Genomic DNA, 15,495 nt, shown 5'->3' with positions numbered 1-15,495 from the left:
TGGCTTCCCTTGGTTATCTCTGTAAACGCTCTGTTTCCAAACAAGGCCATGTGCCAAGGATCCAGGTGGACACAGATCAGGGGGACCGCTGTTCATCCCAGTACACTCCCAACAAAGGCAGCAGCCCCCAGTCTTTTCTGCCACCTCCCCCAGCTCCGCTCGGCCGAGCTACAGGGACACGGCAGGAAGCGACACTGCAGTCCCTGCACTCGTGGCCTGGGTTCCACTAGATGCAGCCAACCAGAGACAGAAGGATACCACGATCAGGTGCTGGTACATTTTGCGGAGGGAACGAGGGACCCAGAGAGACACCAGGGGAGGAAGGCTCCACTCCCAGGGAGGTGAACACGTACCCCGGGGCCTTGCAGCTGGCCTGCTCCCCATTCCGGGAGGGAGAAGGCCCTCAGGCTGTTGAGGGCATTCAGCTGTGACCCCTCCCTCCAGCTTGACCCGTGCCCCACTTGGGAGGCAATCAATTGCCCAGAGCTTTTCGCTCCAACCGTCTAGGCCCATTCCTGCCTGCCACCGAGGAGAAGCAGCCAGCCTTAGCTCCTGCATAGCCCCCTCACCCAGAGCTGGGATGGTGGTAGCCGGGAGCCTGGGGAGGGAGAGGCCAATGGAGTGCAGTGTGGCAGGCAGATTGCTGACTGCGGGGGGACAGACCAAGGCTCCCACCCACGACTCTGCAACAGCAGTACGGAGATGAAGAAACTCCAGTGGTGGGCTGATCTGTTTCCCCTACATATGCTAGGGTAGTAGGTCACTCCTGGACACATGACCTGCACCCTAGGGTGCCGTCTCCATCCTCCCACCCCCTCCTGAAGCCAGGGAAAGTGGCACACCTCCGATTAAGGAAGGGGGGAGGTCACCGAGTTCACTGGAATAGGGATAGGATACAGACATCACAGAGCCTTGAGTGCCAGCTGGGTGGGAACTGGACCTCAAAACCCATCCTGCCCCAGGTCCATGCAGAGAAGCTGAAGACTCCATGTGGACAGGATTGTAGGCCAGGCTTCAGCCAGAGGGCAGTGGCGTTCACCCTTATTTCTAGTGCCTGTGACCTCCTGGAGAGGGGGCAGTGGCAAAGGCTTCCCCAGGAGTCAGTGGGGGCCAGCCTGGGAACTCACGGGCTCTCCTGTAACACTTTGGCTCCCACGTGGCTACAGAGAGTCTTTGTCCTTGTCTGTGGTGCAGCCACAGTGATGGGAGGATGAGATGAAATGACAGGAGAGGGCTGGGCCCCGGGATGGTGGCCTGGAATGGGGCAGAATGGGTCCCTCCCTGAAGATGCGGCCTTGCCTTCCCCCTGCTTCCCCCCAGGGGGTGCTGCCCTGCCTACTCCAGGGGAAGAGCCATCTAAGTCTGCTGCTGCCCTGGCCCATCCTGCAAACTTCAAATCCTCAAAATATGGATATGAGGATAATTTCAAGCCCTTGGTCATGGGGAGGAGTCAAGTAACTGAGGGTGCGGGAGTCCTTCCTGACCCCTCAGGGATCTTCGAGTTCAGAGTCCTTCGCAGTGCCCCACAGGCATTCATAGACTGAGGAACCCAGCAGAGCTGGATTCTGTCGACAGTTAGTCCTCCTGGGTCCCCAGGTCCCCTGGGGACCGTGCTGGCATGGCATGACCAGGGAGGGTGCTCCTGGGGGGATCCACACAGGGGCAGCAGCAGGAGGCCAAAGTAGAAGAGGGACACAGCTCCAGGGCCAACAGCACATGATGACCATGTGTGAGCACAGAGGGAGGAGTGTTGGGGCATCCCAATCTCATCATGTTGTGAGTGTCTCTCCTGCGACAGGCACATGGGCCCAGGTGACGGCAGTCAGCTGACACTTCAGATGTAGGTGCTACACTGGGGCAGACATAAGGGCCCTGCTGGTGACATTCAACTGTCGCCTGACCTCTGGGTGCCTCTGTGGAACAAAGCGGTGAGGGCCCTGATGAGGACAGTCGACTGTCCTCTCAGCCCTAGGAGCCTGCTGTGGGGACGAGGCATGAGATCCCGGGTAAGGACATTAAGCTGTCACTTCCACTCTGGGTAGCAACATTGGTGCTGGGGTATAAGTGCTTTCAACTGGCACTGAATGTCTACCCTGGGACAGGATGGGAGCACCTGCGTGAGGCCGACCAACAGTCCTGAGCTCTGGGGCCCTAAGTCCTGGGTCCGAGTTCCAACATTCAACTACCATTTAAGTTGATCGTACTCTAGGGCAAGGCTTGGAGGCCAGGTGTGGAGAGCCCCCTTTCAGCTCTTCGCGCCTATGCTCGGGTGAGGGGCAGGTGTGGGCACTGAGCGGTTACCTCAGGTCTGGGTCCCTACCCTGAGGCAGAACGTGAGAACCCGACACGATCCACAAGTAGCACGTCCGAAATGAGAGCTACACAGGCAGAGACGTGAACCCCGCCGGAAGGCACGCCGGTGCCTCCTCAGTGCTGTGGCCCCAGGTGACAACAGCATTCGAACGAAAGCCCATGTCTGTATCCATGTGCTGGAAAGGAGAATGAGGGACCGTTGAGGTCACTCAAGTGTCACTTTAGCTGTGGGTTATTAAACACAGAGGTCTGAAGGACTGGGTGGGGGGAAGCCAACTGTCCCTTCAGCTCTGGAGTCCCGCACTGTGGCAGAGGTGAGGGCATTCGACTGCCACCTGAGATCTGGTTGCCCAATCTAGAGGCCACGAGGCCCGGGTGAGGGGGTCTACTGTGGGGTAGAAACCCGCAGGTTGGGAGGCGGACCGTTGACTGACAGCTCCGTGGCCAGTTTCTACGCGGCAAGAAGCAGAGGAGAGATCAGTTGAGGATATCAGCTGGCACGTCCACTCCAGGTTGCCTACGCTGAGGCAGGGGCAAGGGGACCCAAGGAACAACAGTCAACTGGCGCCTCAGCTGTGGGAACTATGCTGGGGCACAGGTAAGAGGGCCCACAGGAGTCATTTTCTGCTCCTTCACGCTGGCTGCCTGTGCTGGGGCGGCAACATGAGGGCCTAATCCTCTGTATGTCCGGATTGAAAAACAGTCCCCAAGAAAACAAGGGAGTTGTGCAAGGCGGTCCCACAAGGCCCCGAAGACCTGAAACTGAATGCCAGGCTTCTGGCCCATGACTTATGTGGTGCCCGTGGGGATGGTGGGTGTGCCTCAGGACCCTCAGGGGGACTCATTAAAGCAAGCGTTCCAAAATGCGTGCTCTGAGCAAGAGGTAAACAGTGGCCTCTCTGAACTACCAGTCTGGCAGATGCCCCACGTCTGGCTGGCAGCCCAGGAGCTCCGTCCTGGGCACCACGGCTACAAGCATTGCAGGAAAGAGCACTGAGGAGAGCACTGGTGTTTGACAGATGGTCAGCATCATGTCTGATACCAAATTCCGTGAAAAAGAAAAAAAAATACCCGTGCCTGCAGCAGCCAGGGCCTAAAACCGATTACTTTGATCTTGTGTGTTGCGTACACCAGTGTAGACGGTACTGGGTTGTAACCAGAGCTGTCACTGCCTAGCTCTGCAGGCTTTGTCTGTATTTTGGATTCTTTCCTCATGAAGGCTTCGTCGTGGGGTCATTGGGTCAGGGGGCACAGGTGTTCCCCCCCCCCCCCACCGCACCCTCATGCCACCCAGGTGCTGCCGTCCAGAAAGAAAGATGGGTCCCCCTGACAGCGGGTCCAGCTCTCCCGGTGCAGGAGGTGATTGGGGTGCCCTGGGCGGTGGCAAAGACGCCTTCCTGAAGGCGCTGAGGGGAGCGGACCCGAGTTTTCCAGTATCAGAGCGAGGTGAGAGACCACGTGAACGTGCTTCCATCTAGAAAGCCGACTGTGAGGAAAGGCATCAGAAGGCTGAGCTTGGTGGCCTCTGGCTCGTCACGTTCCGGTATTTTCCCCGGTGGACTGTTCTATACCTCCTGGTTTCTAAAAGAGACACATACCAATTTCGAAAGAATTTCTAATTAAGACCCCAGATACATGCGCTTCATTCGAGGCTTCAGAAATCCGACTGCAGGGCAGGAGTGCAACCCCAGCCCTCGAAGCCTAGGAAGGCCGGCTCGTACCGCCTTAGAGGAGTCTGGGGGCAGGTTTGTACGGCGAAGCACGCGTGGATCAGGAGCGCGACCACACGGCTCCTCCCATTTGGAGGCCTGGGGACCCCGCCGGAGCGCCTTCCGAGGCCCGGCCGGTGCGGGCCCCTCCCACCCGGCGGCCAGAGCGGGTGGTGGAGGCGGGCCTGTGGGCGGGGATGCGTTGAGCCCGGGGGCGGGGACTCCACCGCCTCCTCTCCTCTGCCAGCCCCGCGGCGGGGGCGGTACCGGCGGGCTGTGGCCCCGCCCCCGGGCCGCCATTGCCGGGCCTGTCGGACCGAGCTGCGCATCTCCCTCGTCTCCCCTCGCGAGCGGAGCCGGGCGACCGGCCTGACAAGGCTGCCCACAACCCAGCTTGCATCGCCCCACGGGCCAGGCAAGTCTCCACCAGCTAACCGGCGTCGTCCGTCCCCAGCCTGGGAAGGGCGACCTGAGCACGGGGCCTCCCATGGGAGGAGGCCTCCGTCCGGGCGAACCAGCTTTACTTCCCGGCTCCAGGGGCTCCCGTGGGCACGGCCGTGAGCCGACGGGTTCCTGAGGACCTTCTTGTCCCGACAGGGCCTTTCTGCGCGTGCCCGAGGAGCCTGGCCAGGTGGTTGGACGAACAAGCCGGTGCACCGGTCGCGTCCACCCAGCAGCGAGGACCAAGCACAGGCTCACGCTTGTGCTTTGTTGCCCCCAGAGTGCAGGGTCCCCAAACACTGCACCTGCCGACGACCCCAACCCCGCGGGAGAAGTGGACATGAGGTTGGCAGGTGGGTGGCGTCCAGAGTGATTGCAAAGGAGTTGGAAAGGGGATCGCCCTGGCGACCCAGGTGTCCAGAGATCGGTGTCTGGAGGTGCCCTGATGGACCACTGAGTGTGGTTTTGGAAACGGAGAACCCTGCACAGAGTGTCATTCTATGACCTTGAGCAAATCCTTTCACCTCCCAGAACTTCAAGAACTGTGAAAGGAGGATTAGGATAGTCGATTTGTCCCAACTCGGAAAACTGGCCGCTGTGGCCGCTGTCTGAGAAAATGAGTTGTGCGAGAGGCTTCGCGGAGCATGGCGGCTAGCTCGAGGGGGCGGGGTGTGCTGCCGAGGAGGCGTGGTTTCAGAGGAACTCAAGAATTGCCACTTCAGACCTTCTAGGGTTGCAGCGTTGTAAATCTATCCTCGTGACAACTGGCCGGTGACAGACTGGATGGGAAGTTACGGCCTCAAGATCAGTCAGGGCTGCAGCAAGAAAGGAGGCGGTTAATTCAGGGCCGGGACTTGATGAGGGCGCGTGTAGGAGAGTAGACTGTATGTAGGGAAACAGGGGCACATGGAGCTTTTCAGTGGAAAATAGATGAAGATCATTTGAGCAACGAGGCTGACGAGCGTCCAGATGGGGTTAGAATGTGCTGTGTGAGAAGCCAGTGGACAAGTATTTCCAGCATGGGGACCCACAAGCAACTCAGGGAGCTAACACCAGGAAGGTCATAGGTGGCCTTGACAACAAGCTGCCTTGATGGGGTGATGTAGACAAGGCGAGGCTGGAGTAGGTGGAGACACAGTGTAAGGTGACATGCAGAAGGAGGCAGTGCAGATGCCTTTGGACATGCTAACTGGGAAGATGAAGGGAGGGGAGAGAGAGGCCAGTGGCTGGATGGGGCTGTGATTCTGAAGGAGCCCCTTCGCTTCGGTGACTTCTTACAACGGGAGATGTTGAAGGTACAGGAGAAAGAGCAAGATAGAGCGAATGGGGACTATGACAAGAAATCTGCGCAAGTAGGAGACCTCAGGGTCCAGCTCCCGGCAGGTGAAGGAACAGGTCTTCAAATTGAGTAGGGACCCCCCCCTCCATCATGACAGGAGAAACAGGACACGATGGATGGCACAGGAATACACTGGTAACCTCAGAGGCCAAAAGTTACAGGGCTCCACAGAGAACCCAGCTCCCAGCCTGGGGCTCTGTTTCCTCCATCTACCTGCCACGATCTCAAGTTCCTGTCCCAGGCCTGCCGGGTGGCAACAGGTCCCCACCTTCTTCTTCCCAAGGAGGCATGGAGATCCAGTCCTGAGAGGCCCTAGGGTCATTTGGGAGCTCACTGGCAACTGAGGTGGCCTTCCTGTGTCTGTCCTGCCTCCAGGCCCCCTCCGCATCGTGGCCCTGATTGTCACCGTGGGCCTCACCTGGATCGTGGTCAGCATTCTCCTAGGTGGGCCTGGCAGTGGCTTTCCTCGTATCCAGCAACTCTTCTCCAGTGAGTGTGGGACTCTTGATTGTCTGTGGAGGTCGCCAGGGTGGCCACCCTGGCTCTGGGTGAGGTGGGTGTGGCCTGGGTTTTGTGTCTCCCTGGTGGGCCACTTCTGGCTAACCCCAGTCGGCCTCCTGACATCCAACACATTCTTCCCTCTACCACCCAGTTGTTTCATTTGGGAACTCCAATCCATGTATTTAGAATTCTGTGCCCAGTTGGAGTGACTAGTGTCTGAGAGAGGGGCAGGGAGGCTTCTGCTGAACGCTGGGGACGACACCCTGGCTGCTCCCTGCAGGCCATACACTGGGCTCTGAGATGGTGACAGGACTCTACACCTTGTTATTGGTGACGATTCACCCAAGTACCATTTACAATTGCAATTTACTTTCTTCCCGGAGCAGGGGGCTTGAATCTGGCTTAGCCCCTGGCCCCTGAGCCTGATCAATCCTCTACCTTGACTTCACGGTGTCAGGCCAGGAGGCTCTGCTACAGGGCCCTGGAGGCCTCCACCCTGACACCAACAACTCTCTGTATCCACAGGCCCAGAGAACTCAGCAACTGCAGGTAAGGCTCCCGTCACCTCCCTGCTCCTTTCCTGTGCCCAGCCTTCATACTACTTCTCCGATACTGCTACCTGCCTTAAGGCCTGCCGGCTCTCTGTTCTCCCTTCATCCCTCCCCAAACTGGCCATCACAGCCCACTGGAGCTGCTTGCATGCTGTGAACCTAGAAATCCAGTTACTGGTAAGACAAGCATAGGATAGATGTCCCCACTGCAAGAGGGAGGAACTGGAAGGAATAAACCAGTCACCAGTCCCAGTAGGGCAAATGCCATTAGGATTCAAGGCCTGAGAAGAATCCTCTAGGGCCCAATGCTCTGTGCTCTGGATGTAACTGAACGGGGGGTGAGGGGCACCCTCTGGAATGGAGGGTGCGGTCCTACCCTCTGGGCCTGGCCCATCCCTGGCCTCGGTAGCCACCGCTCTGCCCTCAGAGCCATGCTTCTTCCTTCTGTCCCTTTTCTGTCCCTTTCAGCCCAGAACAGCACTCTTTCTGCTGGTATAAAATTCTCAAAAAACATTGTTGGTCTCTTGTGCGATTTACGAGACTCTAAGTGAGGAGATGAGAGGACCCTCCAGATCTCTCGTGGATAAGGTCATTTCTGTTCCTGGCTTCTACTGACATGCTTGCACAGGTCCACAAGTCGCACCCTCTGGCTCCGTAGTAAATGCTCATCCAAGCACAGAGCCTGCTCTCACACGTTTTGCTGTGAGCACCAAGGAGAAACCAGGCCGAGCCCTCAATACTGTGTTTGGAAACCTCCTCAACTAAGTATCCCAGTTCAGTGTTTATAAGTTCTTTGCCACTTTATGAACCTTACCTCTAGGATCCAGTAACATGTTCCCGGTTTCCATCGGAGACCTCACCAGAAGCGCCTTTTTAATTTTTTTTGATGTTTCTTTTTGAGAGAGAGATAGAGACACACACAGGGAGACAGGCAGAGCACAAGTGGGGGAGGAGCAGAGAGAGAAGGAGACGCAGAAAACAAAGCAGGCTCCAGGCTCTGAGCTGTCAGCACAGAGCCTGATGCGGTGGCGCTCGAACTCACGAGCCGTGAGATCATGACCTGAGCCAAACTCAGACACTTCACTGATTGAGCCACCCGGGTGCCCCACAGAAGCGCCTTTAACATTCATGTTGCCGACGACAACGTGGTCATGATGATGTATGTGTTCTCCCCGCTCTCAAACCAGCTCTGCCCTCTTCCATCCATATTTCTACCAACAGTCCCACAAGGCAATCGAGGCCTTTTCTAGCTGCACCCCAAAATTCTACAGCCTCCCTTCATTGCCCCGTTCCAAAGCCCTTTCCACCTTTTGGGGGATTTGTTGGAGCAGCGCCCACCTCCTGCTGTCAGATGTTTCCTGGCTGTAACAAAGGAGCACGCGCGACGTACACTGAGATGTTTCTTCTCCTCAGACGCGGCTTCTCCCCCAGTTCAGGAAGCCGGAAGGCTGAAGTCTGCAGGCTCCAGGGGAGGCTCCCTCCTGCCTCTTCCAGCCTGTGGGGGCCGCAGGTGCACCTTGAGCTGTGGGCACGTCCCTCCGGGCTCTGCCTCCGTCTGCACAGGGCCTCCTTTTCTGTCTCTGTCTTGTCTGTCCCTTAAAAGGACACTTGTCATTGAATTTAGGGCCACCCTACTCCAGGATGACCTCATTTTAACAAATTACATCTTCAATGAGCCTATTTTCAAATCGGCTGGTATTCGAAGGTGCTGGGAGGTAGGACTTGAACGCGTCATTTGCGGGGCACAGTTGAACCTGTAATAGAGGCCGGCCGCCCTCCTCCCGTCCTCCCACCTCTGCCGTGGGGTTCAGGCGCTCTTTTTTTTTTGTCACCACTTTCCTGCAGTCGCCCTCCCAGCTGCCCCTTCCTTCCCCACCTGTGCTCTCTCCATGGCGGGGCCAAGCGAAGGCCAGCCCTCCTATCTCTTTTCTCTTCTCCCACCAGTGGCAGAAAAGCCTCCCTGAGGTCCCTGTCACCTTGCGCTGAGACCGGCGCCAGCAGGATGCAGAGTGTCTGTGGAAGTGTCCCTGGCCTTGGCCTGAGCCATGTCCCCCCCCCCCCCACCCCATTGGTCCCCTGCTCTGTGGCCACTCATTCCTACCTGTGGGCTGGTCCTGACCTCCCCCTCTCAGATCTCAGGTGACCCCAGGGCCAGGCCCATGGGTCACCCCTGCTGTACCTGCCCAGAGCCACGAGCCAGGAAGTACAAATGCGGCCTGCCCCAGCCATGTCCCGAGGAGCACCTGGCCTTCCGCATGGTCAGCGGGGCCGCCAATGTCATCGGACCAAAGATCTGCCTCGAAGATAAGATGTGAGCTCCTTGCGGTGAGGGGGGTGGGAGCCTGAAAGCTAGATCTGTGAGGGACATTTGAGGACTCTGCTCCCCCCCTCCCCCCGCTAGGCTCATGAGCAGTGTCAAGGACAACGTGGGCCGTGGACTGAACATCGCCCTGGTGAACGGTGAGTCCCTGTGATGTGGGGTCAGAGTTCAGACCAGAGAAGCAGATCCATGCCATGATGTGCCACCCTCCTTCCCCACACCCTCCCCATGAGGAGGCATCTGGGTGTTCGCCTTGGCCCTCTCCTCCCTCCGCCCCACTTCTGGAAATCCACAGAGAGTCCCGGAAGAGGGTCCGTGCACACTGAAGTTTCCACAGAAGAAGTGACCCAATAAACAAAAGCAGTAAAGAACCAGAAGTTTCCAGGAAGTTGGAGGGTGCTTCCTAGGGAGCCCCTGGATGGGCTGCAGCTTTCTGAACAAGGGGCACGGTGGGCATGAATGTGCAGGATGTTTGCAAAGCTTCCAGAAGGGCTGCGCCCAGTGGCCGCTGCTGTGTCCTTAGCCTGATCTAGGGTGGCCGGGATGGTACGGTGGCCTTGCCCTGGTGGCTCGCCCAGCAGGACTCTTCCCTCCCTGTCAACCCAGGAGTCAGCGGTGAGCTCATCGAAGCCCGGGCCTTTGACATGTGGGCAGGAGGTGAGTGGCGGTCATGGCCTCCTGCTCGTCGTGGGGCAGAATGACTGGGCGTCTCTCCCCTGAAGCACCATTCTCTGTCTATTCGCCGTGGCTTCTTGAGCGCTTCCTTGGGTTTGGAAAGGGCAGGGAGAGGAACAGGTGTACGGTCATGGGCATGGCCCTGCCTTCTTGTACCAGTTTGTCCCTTTCGCTTGGGGACCTTGGTGGGTGTGTCCCTGGCCTGATCCCTGCTTTAGTTTCCTTGTTTGGAGACCAAGGGTTGGTGGGGGAGGGTTACTCAGTGGTGCCTGATGCTTCGTGTTTCATGTGACCTGACACCCCAGATGTCAACGATCTGCTGAAGTTTATTCGGCCACTGCATGAAGGTACCCTGGTGTTTGTGGCATCGTACGACGACCCAGCCACCAAGTAAGTGATTGCCGAGGCCGGCCTCAGCTTCGCCCTTCCACAGCGACTGCTTATATGTCTTCCTTCTGTGCGGCAGGATGAACGAGGAGACCAGGAAGCTTTTCAGTGATCTGGGCAGCAAGAATGTGAAGGACCTGGCCTTCCGGGACAGCTGGGTGTTTGTGGGGGCCAAGGGCGTGCAGAACAAGAGCCCCTTTGAGCAGGTACGGGTGGAGAGCCTCGCACCACAGAACAGTGTGCCTGCCCCTTCTGTTCACCCCGCAGGCTTCCCTGGGTTCTGCCCCAGCACCCCCAGCCAAGGTACCCCAGACCCCTCACCGGGTGCACAGGGAGGGGCAGTATAACTTTGACCTTCCCTGTCCTGTATGGATTTCACCCTACAGGGTCCTTAAATGCAAAGCTTTCGTAATGGCAAGGCTCACAACTAAGAGACCTTTCTCGCAAACATCTTCAAGATGCTCAGTCCTGTCCCGTGCTTCTGCAACCCCGATCCCCGATTCACACTGCATTGGCCTTCTCCCCCCAGCCCCTGCTGTCCTCTGACTGACTGACCCCCCAGACCCACACATGTCAAGCCCCACGTGCGGGGCTGGGAGGCCTCAGGTGCCATCCTCCTCTTTGGTGAAGCCACGGGGCCCCCCGCCCTGCCCCCCACAGCAGGACAAGGCAAATAGGCTGCTCCAGTGCTTTCTGGAAGGCTCTGGGTGCTTCAAAAGAGCAATTCAGCACTCCGAGCACAAATGCTCCCTCTGGCCTTTTTCTTCCTGAAATTTCCAGCAGCCCCTGTGGGCCAGGTGAGAGCGGGAATATTCACGTGTGCCACACACACGTACGTGCAGAGAAGCTGGCTTCTTCTACTCCACCCATTCGGTAGATGAGAAAATCAAGGTGTATTGGGACAGAGGGGGTTGTGCCCCGAGAGTGCACAGTCGGTTGACAGCAGCACACGGGGACTGCAAGCCCTGTCTGTCCCTTGTGCCTTAGGGCTGAGGCCTTGACCCCCTGCTCCCCAAACCCCACAGCACGTGAAGAACAGTAAGCACACCAATAAGTACGAAGGCTGGCCCGAGGCCCTGGAGATGGAAGGCTGCATCCCCAGGAGGACGACGGCCAGCTAGCCGGCCGAGCACAGGGACCAGGCTGAGGGGGGCTGCGTGTGCCTGACCAGGAGAAGGCGGTGGCGGTGCCGGCGTGAGGCTGAGGCCTGACCCCACGCCCAGCCGGGAGCGCTGTCTTGCCCCAACACCTCGGGGCTCCGAAGCGGTGACGGGACCGGGTGTGACCGGCGGTGGGGGTCTCTTTGTAAAGCTGCTTCCCCGGGTCAGCCCCGCCTGATTCCCAAGCACCCGTGGTCACAAGGGCCCCGGGTACTCGCCCCTTGCTGCGCCAGGTCTGGTAGCAGCTCCGCAGTGGGTCGGGGCATCTTCCAGAACCTCTCCATCCCAGAGCCGCTCGCTGCTCTTGGGGCTGATCCTGTTTCCAGGGTGATTCCTTCAGATGAGCCACCCCTGGCTGCCTCCTGCGTCGCGCTCTTCGGGAAGGGGCCTCGTCGGAGCCGAGCCGGCCAGGGCACCAGAGTCACCTGATCACCGGCCCTGTCGCGGCAGATGGCGGCTCCCATGCTTTGTCGGGGGCCCACCTTCCAGATGACCTCTCAATAAATTAGTGGCCCCAGTGGAATAAAGTGCATTAAGTGGGGAGTCGGGTAGCGTTGTCCTTGTGGGGAGGGACACGTCCCTGAGGCTTAGCCAACCTGCTCCCACAGCCTTAGCGGACACGCTTTGTCTCCAGGGTTCCTGCCGCTGACAGTCTCTGCGGTGGCTGAGATGTGACACAGGCAGAAAGCAGAGCAGCTCCCCAGCTGGCATTCCTGTACCCTTGCCCAGGAGAGAGGGCTCTACCCTCTGGGGGAGCAGGAAACCCACCGACTCCCTCGAACACCTCAAAGGCGGGTAGAGACAGGGATGGGGATTAAAATCAGCCCAGGTGCCTCCCCACTCCCCTCAGACTCCCTCAAGAGCTAGGGTGTCTACCTGCAGCCCTTGGCTTTGGATGCCTTTGAGATCAAGGCTTTGAAGCCCAAGTCATGTGACCTATTTGGCATTTCTTGAGGATTACAGTTCTATTTCCCTTCGTTAAGTGAAAACCAACAAGAAACTCTAAGGAGTTTTCCTGGAATGCTACATCCCGTGGGCAAAGAAGTGGTCAGGAAAAGGGGGAAAGGCACTTGGAACTTCCTCAGTTTGGGGAATCCAGGAGCCAGCCGGGCAGCCTCGAGGGGGCCGTAGCAGTGGCAATGGACTTAATGAGTCCTACTCTGGAAACAGGCTTCCCGGGCCTCCACTTTCTAAGAGGTCAGTGCTACCGGAGTGTGAACAGACTGTCAAGAAAGGGAAGTATTTATGGAGCAGGCAGAAAAGGAGAGGCTGTCTCAAAGATCAAGGAGGTGGCGACAACAAGAGCCCGGCGCTTGCCCGGGAGATGGTGATCAGAGAAGTCAACAGCCAGCCTGACCCCGAGCCAAGTGCTTTAGAGACTTGCTTTTTTAGAGCAGTTAGAGATGCACGGCAAAGATGAGCAGAAAGTGCAGAGAGTTCGCACATGTAGGTCCCCAACCTACACTGACACCTCATCACCTGAGCCCCAGAGTTGACGTTAGGGTTCCTTGTTGGTTTTGAACAGTCTGTGCGTTTGACAAATGTGTAATGATGTGTGTCTACCACTGTGGTATCATACGTGGATCCACTTTTAAATCTTTTATTATAGACCGTTTCAAATGTCCCCCAAAGGAGGGAAGACACTATAATGAGGTCCGACGTACCTGTGGGGTTGCCCCAGTGTTTCACCTGCACCCCCACAAGCCCATATCGCCTTAGTTCCTCCATTGGCATTCCCATTATACACCTACTACCTGCGTGGGCCTCATGCCAACCCTAGCAAGAAAGGACTGTCGTTCTCCCCATTCACGGAAGAGCTAAAAGTCCCCGCTGAGCCCAGGAGGTCGGAAGCCAGGTAAGTGGGGCTCCTCAAGGTTGGTAGCTTGCCCCAAATGAAACTGAATGTCACTGAAGGTCCACACTGCAAGCCTGGGAGGCCTCTCAAACCACCACTGTGGTCGCCTGACCTTCCCCAAACATTCGCCAAGGCCCTGCCCTGGACCGTGTTACTTTCTGGGGACACAGGACTGAGCCCCAGCGATGGCCCCTAACTCCTCGGGGCGGGGGTGGGGGCCGTGTCTTCACTAGGAGTCTCCACAGTCACAGAGACAGAAACAGTAAGCCAGCTTTATCCCCCACTTGGTCCAACACAGGCTACGAAGCCAGTGGCGGTGTGAGGCAGAGCCTGCCCAACTTTCCAAAGTAGAGGTAAACCTTTCTATATCCTTCAGCCCTCCTCCACCGGGGTGGTGCCCCTGCCCCGAAACCCCACTCCCACCTACCAGAGTTAGGTCACCCTTTGTTTTAAAAACCAGAATCCCGAGTCAAACGGACATAGGCAAAAATAAGCAATGACAAAGGAGGGGGACTAGTGTTCCCACATCAGACCCCAATGCCCACAGTAATTCTAGCTCCAGTAATGTTATTAGCACACGAGGTGATTCCCATGCAAACCTCGTGTACCAAATGTGGAGGAGGGATTGAGGTGCTGATGCTGGGTAGACAAAAATGACCGCTGTCGCTACACTTCCCTGTAAACAGCAAGTGCATGCCATACTTGTACAGAACACGTCTTCCACGCATACTTATCACAGTGTCCCCGGACAAACCTGCCTGGAGAGGAGGAAAGTAGGAGTAAGCACACCTCTTAGGGCCACCATCGTGACTCTGTGACATAGTACAGTGGCAGGTCTCCCATCCGAACTGCTGTCACTGTCGTTTGCTCTGTATGTTCTCTCAGTCTAGATGACATTCTCTTGCCTTTAATTTAGCCGTCCCTTTTTCCTGTAGAGGCCGCCAAGTTCCCTCATGCCAGACCCCCCCACCAGCCCACTCTGGCTTTTCAGGGAGTGCTGAAGCGACTGACAATAACGGGGAGCAGCCTTCTGACTACATTTGTTCCCCTTGACCCCTGGCCCCAATCCCCATTTAGTTGAATGATTGAAACATAGGTTTCCTCCAGGGAGGACAAGTCTTTCAGGTTTTCCTTCCCCTGCCTTTCTGGCTGACCCATTCCCCCTCTCCCTATTGCCAGTAATACCCAGTCCCCGACGGCCCCACCCCCACTGCCCTTTTGCAAACTGCACCCTGCTTCCATCAGGACTCCCTCAACCTCATTTGAGAGGGACAGTACAGAGATGTTCTTAGACAAAGTACACACACACACACGGCTTATGCCTTACTGGTCCTCTGAGGCTAAACAACAGCCTAGAGCTAGGGCCTCTGAATGTTTCTGATCACTGACATAAATCAAACCATCTTAAGCATACACCCCAACCATGTGTTTAACTGTTTACATATCGCACACACGTACCAATCTGAACTTTAAAAAACACACACGAATACAAATTTTAAAGTAAAATGTATTTAAGTAAGTTTAAACTTAATATATTTTTACTTTTTAAATTAACAGATTTTTATTAAAGTTATTCTGTACTTGAAAAATTAAAATACAGAGGAGCCTGGGTGGCTCAGTCGGTTAAGCGTCCGACTTCGGTTCAGGTCATGATCTCGCAGTCTGTGAGTTTGAGCCCCGCGTCGGGCTCTGTGCTGACAGCCCAGAGCCTGGAGCCTGTTTAGGATTCTGTGTCTCCCTCTGTCTGACCCTCCTTCGTTCATGCTCTGTCTCTCTCTGTCTCAAAAATAAATAAACGTTAAAAATAAATAAAAATAAATAAAAATCAAAATACAAATGCCGTTTTGTTTTGGTTACGTTCTCAACGATGTGTCTTGTGCACCTGCCGTGGGCAAGTACCTGTAACTCTGGGGGCCACCAGCTTCCATTACAGCCGTGACAAGTTCTTCCAGCAGCCTTTCGGAACATGCAAGTCTCCTTAGACTCAGCACTTGCTTATTGTCTCCCCATTTTGCCCAACTTATGCCATCTGATTGTCTATTCCTTGTCCGTGAGGCCTTCAGACCCTGCCGCTGGCGCCAAAAAGTTTTGAAAAGCGGACAAGCCCCCTGATGTCCCACAGTGTGGAACTAGACACTGGGTCCACGGCCGAACGAAGGAAGGTGGGAATAGGCGGCGCCTGACCCTGGGCTCCCGCCACCACCGGCGGCCCGCTGGCGATCCGGCCCTGCTAGCGGCTAAGCC

At 56.8% G+C, this 15,495-nt stretch overlaps 1 protein-coding gene across 2 annotated transcripts; it reads left to right on the top strand.

The window, feature by feature from the left end:
• Window positions 1-4,307: 4,307 nt before the first annotated feature.
• Window positions 4,308-11,964, top strand: FAM3A (FAM3 metabolism regulating signaling molecule A). 2 transcript variants are annotated; one of them, XM_042974746.1, is made up of 10 exons: window positions 4,308-4,437; window positions 4,620-4,816; window positions 6,178-6,291; window positions 6,829-6,852; window positions 9,042-9,165; window positions 9,256-9,314; window positions 9,781-9,831; window positions 10,155-10,239; window positions 10,316-10,442; window positions 11,262-11,964. In XM_042974746.1, exons 2-10 carry the CDS (start codon window positions 4,804-4,806, stop codon window positions 11,355-11,357), a joined length of 693 nt encoding a protein of 230 aa, XP_042830680.1. In that variant the 5' UTR covers window positions 4,308-4,437; window positions 4,620-4,803; the 3' UTR covers window positions 11,358-11,964. The 2 variants fall into 2 exon arrangements, with proteins under 2 accessions (XP_042830680.1, XP_042830677.1); XM_042974743.1 differs by lacking the exons at window positions 4,308-4,437; window positions 4,620-4,816 and having other exon boundaries at window positions 6,252-6,291; window positions 8,987-9,165.
• The last annotated feature ends 3,531 nt before the right edge of the window (window positions 11,965-15,495 follow it).

The sequence above is a fragment of the Panthera tigris genome, chromosome X, assembly GCF_018350195.1.
Source record: "Panthera tigris isolate Pti1 chromosome X, P.tigris_Pti1_mat1.1, whole genome shotgun sequence".
NCBI classification, from domain to species: domain Eukaryota; kingdom Metazoa; phylum Chordata; class Mammalia; order Carnivora; family Felidae; genus Panthera; species Panthera tigris.
Note: the sequence above shows the minus strand (reverse complement) of the source record. Positions and strands in the feature narration are given on the sequence as shown.

Excerpts from the sequence above, each read along its gene's own strand:
- FAM3A (XM_042974746.1), top strand. Across the intron at positions 6,292-6,828 it reads TATCCAGCAACTCTTCTCCA|GCCCAGAGAACTCAGCAACT; the intron begins GTGAGTGTGGGA and ends CTGTATCCACAG. Across the intron at positions 9,315-9,780 it reads GAACATCGCCCTGGTGAACG|GAGTCAGCGGTGAGCTCATC; the intron begins GTGAGTCCCTGT and ends CTGTCAACCCAG.